The 9,040-nt window shown below is 48.9% G+C and overlaps 2 protein-coding genes across 2 annotated transcripts; both read right to left on the reverse strand.

Moving 5' to 3' along the window:
* Positions 1-1,073: 1,073 nt before the first annotated feature.
* Positions 1,074-2,510, reverse strand: LOC133924855 (FCS-Like Zinc finger 2-like). Its single transcript, XM_062370584.1, has 2 exons — positions 1,830-2,510; positions 1,074-1,718 (listed from the first exon to the last, which is right to left on the reverse strand). The coding sequence occupies exons 1-2, from the start codon at positions 1,961-1,963 to the stop codon at positions 1,478-1,480; spliced, it is 375 nt and encodes a 124-aa protein (XP_062226568.1). The 5' UTR covers positions 1,964-2,510; the 3' UTR covers positions 1,074-1,477.
* A 1,519-nt stretch (positions 2,511-4,029) lies between these two features.
* On the reverse strand, positions 4,030-4,989 carry LOC133924854 (FCS-Like Zinc finger 2-like). The gene is made up of 2 exons (XM_062370583.1): positions 4,679-4,989; positions 4,030-4,558 (listed from the first exon to the last, which is right to left on the reverse strand). Exons 1-2 carry the CDS (start codon positions 4,906-4,908, stop codon positions 4,402-4,404), a joined length of 387 nt encoding a protein of 128 aa, XP_062226567.1. The 5' UTR covers positions 4,909-4,989; the 3' UTR covers positions 4,030-4,401.
* Positions 4,990-9,040: the final 4,051 nt, after the last annotated feature.

Raw genomic sequence — 9,040 nt, forward strand, 5'->3', positions numbered from 1 at the left:
TGATGTTGGGACGTGAAGAACTCGAACATCCCCCAAAGTCACGTGCTCCAGAACGAAGTGAAGGTCAATCTCGACATCTTTAGTGCGCTGATGCTGCACCGGATTCGTTGATAAATAGACGGCACTCACATTGTCACAATAAACCACAATAGCGTGACGAAGAGGGCTGTGGAGTTCATGGAGCAGTTATCAGAGCCAGCAAGCCTCTGTGACGGTGATGGTGGTAGCCCTGTACTCGGCCTTAGAACTGGAGCGAGACATAATATTCTGATGCTTGGACGACTAGAAGACAATATTATCATCGAGGAACAACGTAGCCTGATGTGGACTTACGCGTATCGGACATCCTGCCCAATCAACATCAGAATAAACCATGAGGACTGCAGGCTGTGACCGGTGGAGTTGGAGACCATAATCAAGGGTGCCGCGTAAATACCAAAGGATCCGTTTGATCATCGTAAGATGAGGCTCCCGAGGGTCATGCATGTGAAGGCAAATCTGCTGGACGGCATAGGAGATATCTGGTCTTGTGAAGGTCTGGTACTGCAAAGCTCCAACAATACTTCGGTATTGAGTTTGTACTATGTTTTAGCGGAAACGGTAGTCGCAGGATGCGAACACCTCTATACCATGTGAGCAAGAAAAGTTGTACTATATTTGATTGATTGAAAAACAGAGTACATGAGTTACGCGTACACACACACAAAAGCAAACATGTGAATGCTTGATTCCACGAAAGAGAAAAGGTCATATCGTGTAGGATGCTGAGGCGCCAGCAGCCGTTTGCATACGAGGCGACGGGCATGCAGAGCCGGGCATGGAAGTCTAACAGACCAGCGTCAGAATAGGAACGAAATTCTGTCTAACACCATGCACCCTCACTTCTGAATTTCTATTTAGTACTGTATGGTTCTCTGTATTTTATTCTTCTATCCTGCCTGTATGTGCCTTCCACTGCATGGGTATCATTCCGTTTTCCTCTAAATTAGTATCACTGCCTAATGATGAGCCTGTTCAACATTAGCGCGTCAATAGAGACAATACCCCGAAAAATGTAGTGAGAAAAGCATTCAGAACTCGGGTCGTTTGGTAGGAAAAATCATACGTATTTCATTCCACGAAAGCAGAACTACAGCCAACATTTGAGGCAAAAAGAAGTGGAGGAGACCCATGCATCATCCATGGCTCTCCCTCAGTCGTCGTTGCATGGCTCTACAGTTCTAACCTTGGGAGATACTAGTAACAAAAACCCAAGCCAATCAGTCACCCGACGACGACGATGCCGAGCCTGATCCTCGGGCCTGTACTTATGCACTAGTGCAACCGATCCCTAAACCCGAAAGGATTCGCGCATGGTAGTAGTAGTGGTATATCTCCGTCGTGCTGCACGCATCAGAACTCGCAAAAAATGTCCCGTCCGACGCGCCCGATCGGTCGGTCGACCGTGCGCGCGCGCGCGGGAAGTGCGGCGGGTTCTTCAGACGCGCAGCGCGGGCGCCCTCGCAAACCCCGCGTCGGCCCACGGGTTCGTGTCCATGCCGGTCTTCCGCGGCTGCGGCTGCTGGTGCTGGTGCTGGTGCTGGTGCTGATGGTGGTTCCGGTGCTCCTTGCGTGTAGACAGCGTGTGCGCCGCCGCGCGCTTCTTCCGCCGGTGCTTCGCCCTGTCCACCTCGATCTGCTGCTGCCTGCACTCCTCGCTGCAGAACGGCGTGTCACCTCTGCACACACACACACACGTTACGTTGCAACGCTAAGTCTCCATGCACGTACAGACACGGGCATGTACACGCTGAGGTGCTATGAACTCGATCGTTGCGTTTTGTGGCGACCTGTACATGAAGATGTCGCCGGAGAGTGACTTGCCGCAGAGGGAGCACTCCTCGAGGAAGTGGTGGATCTGGGCGACGTCCGCCTCGTGGACGTAGAACATGGACGACGGCTTCATGGCACCGCTCCCCTTCATGCCGTCTGCCCGCGTCACTGCTGGGTAGCTAGGCGCGAGGGGTGAAGAGGGAGCAATGCCGCCGAGACTTGGCACCGGATGTCAAGGAGCTCGGCTAGCTTGCGGAACTCCGGGTGGCCGGTGTGCGTACAAATAGTGCCCCTGGCGCGTCCATTTTTAGCATCGAGCGAGCAAGGAGAGGTTGGAAATTCACAGTGGCGGAGAGCCGGAGCTATGAATACGCGCCAAGGCTAAATTAACACAGAGACTCTGATTTTCTTACTCCTTTGCGAACAAATATACTGGCCACTCATTGCATCCACGCTCATGTCATCTTAGTAAGGGCAAGGAATTAGGTGTGTTAATAGAAAATGGATCATCCTTTGAACCTGTTCTTGCATGCCAGCTTGGCCCTGCTCATGCACGACATGTACAGACAAACTGACCATGTCAACGCCTCTCGAGAAATATCGAAATTACAGAGCGATTCCGCATGCACGAACCCCATTTTTCTACTACTCAGGCCACTGTCTAAATGAGGACATATCTTCCTCTGAAAAAACATTTTTGTCGCCTTCACAGCGCGGCTTTACCTGTTGAAACGACAAGAGCGCACATCGTTTTTTAAACCGGGCCGCCATTAACAACCACCGCAGGCACCTCGTCTTATTCAAACTTTCCCAGCTCAAAGACAGCGACAATTCAGTCCAGTCCAATGCGGAGACACTAACCGGTGCCACAGTGACATTAACGCTACAGGTACAGACTAATTAGCAGCCTCTGCACTTCTGCAGCGCCATGCTCGTCTTCTTCCACGCACTCGATCTCGGACCGTAACACTGCAGCGAGCTGGGCATCACCGTACACAAAGCTACATGCTAGCATCACATGCATGGCGTAGTGCTTGATGCGGTCTTCTGGATGTAGGCAGCGGAGGGGGCCGTGGGGCTGGTAGAACAAACGGCACTGCGCGGAGCGCCACAGCGCATGGGCGCGGTGGGAGACACGTGCGACGGCGGCGTGGGTGCCCCCCGAACCACCGGCACCGGGCGAGATGCCTTTCGCGAAGTGTTTCTTACTGCCAATGGCATGACGCATTCGTGGAGCATGGAGGCCGGCCGTAACGTGGCGAGCGGAATCCGAGTTTTTTTTGAAAGCCTAAGGATTCTCGCCTGCACATGGACGCCAAATTCGCAGGCAACAAACGGCGGTGAAATCTACGGCCTGGCCGAGAAAGACTTGTTTTCGCCAGGTTTTAGGTGGCCGGGGGTACGCACTAGTGCCAACATGCTCTGCGTTTATTAGTTTTTGCTTACGGTGAGGTCAGGCACTCTAGAAACATGGACGGTGTTGCACGTACGAACAGAATTCCCCATGTTCTCGTACGCAGGGGCTGGCATGTGGGCCCGGAACCATTGTTAGTCGTTTGGAGGGTCCACCTGCCAGCGGGTGTTTCATGAAAACGTAAAGGAAAGAGAAGCCGTGCTTAAGTGCTTCGGTATAAAAATCCCCACTGTTGCCAGTCATTAGTCGTTACCTCATGCATGTAAGCTTCCAGGAAGCAGGCCTCATGGATGATATGATGCTCACCTTGCTTTGCGCGTTATTTATTACTGCCGTTCCTCTCTTTTTCTTCCTGGAGCAACCGTCAGATTGACCAGTTCAAGGCCAATAATTCACCACTAAGGAACTCAAAAAAGAATTTCTCCCTGGCTTTACTGCACAGCTGCTGTAACAAAGAACAGCGAACTTAGTTCTCCATTGTTTGCGCACAGTAGCAGGCGATGTCCTGACATTTCTGCAACATACACAACGGGAATTCTGTTCACAGAAACAACGGAATATTGCCACTTCAATTGTCTCTTCAACAACAGAGAGAGAGAGAGAGAGAGAGAGAGAGAGAGAGAGAGAGAGAGAGAGAGAGAGAGAGAGAGAGAGAGAGAGAGGCCATTAACGGCTATGGCAGCGTGAACATGATAGTGTTTCGCCAAAATAATCATCCTATTGTGGTAGTAAGAAGACAGAGATCAAGGTGAGACAGCATGGAGTGATAGCCACCAGGAAGGAAAAGTGGAAGACAGCAGAACTGATGAGAAATTTGAGAGAACTTCTTGTGCCTCTCACTTCTTTCATATCAACAGGTTACACGGCAATCCCACACACGACCGCGGCACAAGTTGCACGCACGCACACTTTTTTCACGCACCAAATTAACTCTCCGTCTCCAGATTTCCGAGACCAAGAAGAGGAGCTGATTCGATTTCATCAAGAAAGTACAAGACGCAGCCGATTCCAATCTCCCCTGCCTGACCTGTGACCTTCGCCTCCGTCGAGCCGGTGATCCGCGCGTGCTTCCACACGCACGCAAGCACGGATGAGCGAGCTCTCCACCGCATCGTGCAGGCTTCGGTTCTTGAAGTGCAGCTAAATCCTACGCTGTTCGGTGCCCAAAAATTTCATCACAAGGCCCAGACGGGGATCCTCTGGGGGTTCTGCTTCTGCTGCCTCTGCCGCTGCTGCTCGGCCCTCCCCGTCTGCCTCGACCTCTGCTCCCTCGCCTCGTCGATCTCGATCTGCTCCTGCCTGCACTCCTCGCTGCAGAACGGCATGTCACCTCTGCGATAAGGGAAGAACCACACCGTCGTCAGCAAATCATTCCTCAACAGAGATCTCTCAGACCAAAAGACCGATCAAGTTATGAGGTCAGCACGGTGGTAGACTGGTGGTGTTGTTTACCTGTACATGAAGATGTCTCTGTTGCCTGCGAGGAGCTTCCGGCAGCGGAAGCAGATGTCGAGGTAGTGGTGGTGGCCGTGGAGCTCGTCGGCGTTGTCGTAGGGGTTGCAGAACATGCCGCCGGGCCGCCTCGGCGAGGCCGCCGGCTTCAGTGGTGAGGCGGAGTGGCTGGAGAAGCCGGCCTCGAGGTCATCGTAGGCCTCCATGGAGATGGGGTGGTAGTGCGCCATTTCTTGGCTCTGTTTCCTCGGCGCTCTGCTTTCTGTTTTCCGGTTGGGGAAGGGAGTGATGGAGTGCGGGGAAGACGAGACAGAGAGGGCCTTATATTGTGGAGGGAGATGGAAGGGGGGTATTTCTCATTTTGGCCCTCTGTTTCTAGGTGAAGTTTAAATTAGCCCTTCACAACTAGAGCTGTGTATTTATATAGTTAAAGACCCGTGCTTTGCAACGGGAGCCAAAATTTATGATGAATATAAAATTTAGGTAAGTATGATATGTTGATTTTTCCAAAATTTATAATATATAGAACGATGGTGTTGATATGACTACTGCAAAATCAAGATTAGAAAAATATTCCGTGTTGAGGACTGAACTGCAGTCAGCAGGGATACACCTCAGAAAAATATACTATTAAGAAAGTAAAAAAAAGGAAAAGACATGAGCTGCTCAGCAGTAGAAGCACGGGAACACTTTCTGACGCCGAAGCACACTGCAAACTGATATGTAACCTCAAATTTACTTGTATTCATGGTTAATTTTTTTAATAAACTTTGGTAACTATTTTCACTCATAATAAAAAATAGAGAGATATATTACTGTGAAGTGAATGACACTATTAAAACTAAAACACTATAAAACTAAAATTGATGCAATAAGTCAGAAATAATTCAACAAAAGAAAGAAACATTCTACACATATATTCTAAAACAAATAATGAAAGGACAAACCGGCTTACCCACTAATCACTCATCGTTTCCATCTTTCAGTGTTGGAAAGCTAAAGAGAAGATATCCTTTCGGTGTTCTGCTAACATAACATCTTGAACCCATTTAATATGGTGCATTACAACAAACTTTCAATGTAAAAGGCCAAGAAAGGGTGTACAAATTCACTTGTATTCAATCTTAAACACAACAGATTGGATAACTAGGAATGATATAAGTACAACTGCAGTGCAAAATTTGATCAGATTGGTACTCCCATCCTTATATCAAAAACTATAATGAAGACAATCTAAACAAGCAAGGAAGTAGGAAGTGGTACAAAAATTCCAAGGAGGTACACACCATGCCATAAGAAAATACATGTCTTCGCATTTGTTTGATGTGCTCGTGGTCCTTTGCGTTGCTAAAAAAACTAAAACGTTGAAGCACATTAAGTAAGAACTGCAAAGTTTACGGGCCATGCACACTGCATAAATCAGCAATGCCCATCAAACATGTACAAACAGCAGACTTTGTCAAGAAAGAATGAAAATAATCTAAAACATAAAAGCAGTAGTAACCACAGAGAATCAGGCAGGATGTCACCCATAGCCATCATGGAAGGATAACCACGGACTGATAGCCATGCCCCAACCTGCCAGCTGCAGTACAAGCCGCCTCGCCACACCTATGCGACTATTGCCTCCAGTACCTCCAACACGACATCCTGCTCTCCAACAATGTAGAAGAGATAAAAACAATCCCATCATATAGCACCCCCGACCACGAAACAAATACCATGGAGAGTAATTAAGGCAGACATATTCTATGTTAAGTATAATTCTTTTACACAATATAACAAAGAAACAAAATTAAGGCTTACCACCACAAACATAGATTAAAGTACCAATGTGATGCTCACATTGGTGCATTAGGCATTTCATCGAATAGCTGGAAGGCGCATTCGTTTTCCCCTCCGATTTGCACGGGTGCTCCTCTACTACATGCAAGCAGTTCTCGCTCCACGAAGGCATGGATTCTGACTACGATGACTGTGATGCAGTCTGTGTACACATGCTGCTCCTCACCAACCACAATTTCATGCTTTCGTGCAGCGACCAGCCGATGGCGTCAAAGGACATTGAGGTCAAGATGTGGGATCGATGGAGCTATGGAGGCACATACATGTGGGGTTGTGGCACGACCGATGGCGAAGAATCTTGACATAGACAAGTGCAGCGAGCCTGTTCTTGGCGGCCTAAGTGTGGAGGTGCTCTCCATCATGGAGCGCAAGGAGGCGCGCGCACGCTGGAGCATCGGTGGGTAGGTGTGCGTGTCGGGCGATGCGAGGACGTGGCGATGCGGAGGATGGTGTTGAGGGAGAAGGGGTCTGGGTTGGGGAGGATGCGAGATAGGACAGTGATGGCGTAGCGAAGCGGCAGGGCGCAGAGGGAGTCGAGGTGGAAGAGGAGGTGCTTGCCAAGCAGTGGGTGGGCGGGCGTCTCCCCAGCATGGAGCGCGCGCCCGTGGATCTGCTTGGCCGCAGGGAGCGAGGGCGACGTGAGGTGGAGGCGAAGGAGGGCTGAAAGCGTCAAAAACAGGTAGTACGACCGGTGGTGATTCTTGGAGGAGGATGTCGGGTATCGGCGGCATCCACTCGCGATGGAGGGGAGACGAGGCTGGCTGGCGGCAGAGGGAAGACGCGAGGACGGGGCGGCTAGGCCAGATCTACGAGGGGGCGACAGTGTCATGGTTGGGTCTAAGAGGGGAACGACATGCGTCGGCGCGTTTTGCTGCGGGAATGGGATTTGCAAGGCGGGGACGGGTGGGAGCGAAACGGAAATCGGGGGAGCGAAACGGGAATCGTACAAAACATGACGCTTTAGGTGCTTTTTAAGTAGTAGAGATTGGGTGGTTTTAAAACCATTTGTCAGTGGAACTTTGTGTTTCTTTTAGCTGGTGAAGTCAAAAATATGCTCCAACTACGATGAGATAGTCTTCGTGCAATTCAATTTTGTTCATATTTTCCATTATGGTAGTTTCATGCAACGGTGAATCTAGCGTAGCCCCGCTCCCTGCACATGGGATCCCCTCCAAGCTCCCCCCCCCCCTCCTCAATTTTTTGGGTCTGGAGATGAAGAAGAAGCGGTTCACGTAGTCTGCGTGGAGACTGGAGATGAAGGTTTCCCCAAGCCCCTCCTGATGTTTTTGTATGTCTCTCCCTCTGGTTTCATGCGGGTTATATTTGTGAGTTGTTTGAGCACACATTTGTAGTGGGAGGTACGTAACTCGTGTTAAGCACTATACATAAACCAGTATTATACATAAAAGTGTTGGGCTTTGTCAAATGAAAATAACATGAAATATATAAGAAATCAAAAGAACTAGTATATGATCATAACTTTTTTTTGCTTTTTGTAACATAACCTTATAGAAAGGTAACGGTCCTATTTGCGTGTTAGAGACTATATTAATGCCCTTGGCAACAAGTAAACCAGACCAGTGGTTGAGTCTAATGTTAGTGAAAGTGGTGGCTTGTTGGCGCCTTATTTATACTTGATTAGAGTAAATTGTAAAAGGTGGTAGATGATTCTTCATACCACTATTAGTAGTACACCTACGGTGACTAATGTGAATGAAAATATGTAATTTTTTTAGCACGCAAAGTCTAATGCGCGGACGTGCCTATGTTTGCTTTCGTGTCTGCGCTAAGTCAATTAAGAGAACGACAAGTATTCTAAAGAGCCACTTGACAAAAAAAACATCCTACCTAAAACACAGGGACCAACAAACTTGATTTCCTTGCACAGAAATGCTCCATGTACAAATATTTCGTACAAAGTTTTGACGACTGGAGTCTAACCTGTGAGCCATATATTAAGGATACACTCGACATATGCGATTCTTTTGATGAAATATTCCACTGAAAGATATTATTTGGCACGTATAGCATAGCGCGCTCTTTCTTAGAAAAAGGGATTCGGAAAATGACTAAGTGTCCAAGTTGCACAGCCAACGGTCAGGCTTGGCCTGGCGTGACCTGCTTGAGTGCTGTTGTGAATCAAAACCGGAGCGCCCATGGTGATGGTGGAGTGGCCGTGGCTCCATTGTACTGGTACTGTTTCGGCGAGCAAACTCATGGAGCCATGGGTCCAACCAACCACTTGACATTTGATCTTCCACTTTTCAGTGCACTTCACATCCGATTTCATGGATCGAACAGTGCTGATTTGATGAGCTCCTGCATGTCAGTGGCTGCCTGACTCGTGGTTGGCTCCTTTTTTTTTGGTTGGTGTCTGCAGTATCTTTCATCAGTCAGCACCCACGCTAAACTACACAAAAGTGCGATTGGCGCCCTGCGGCTGCTTGATTTGACGGCGATCGTACCCGACTTGAAGGCCGCTGCAATCCAAATTGCAATCAGAACTTAATTTACTCG

This window comes from Phragmites australis, chromosome 7 (assembly GCF_958298935.1).
Source record: "Phragmites australis chromosome 7, lpPhrAust1.1, whole genome shotgun sequence".
In the NCBI taxonomy this organism is placed as follows: Eukaryota; Viridiplantae; Streptophyta; class Magnoliopsida; order Poales; family Poaceae; genus Phragmites; species Phragmites australis.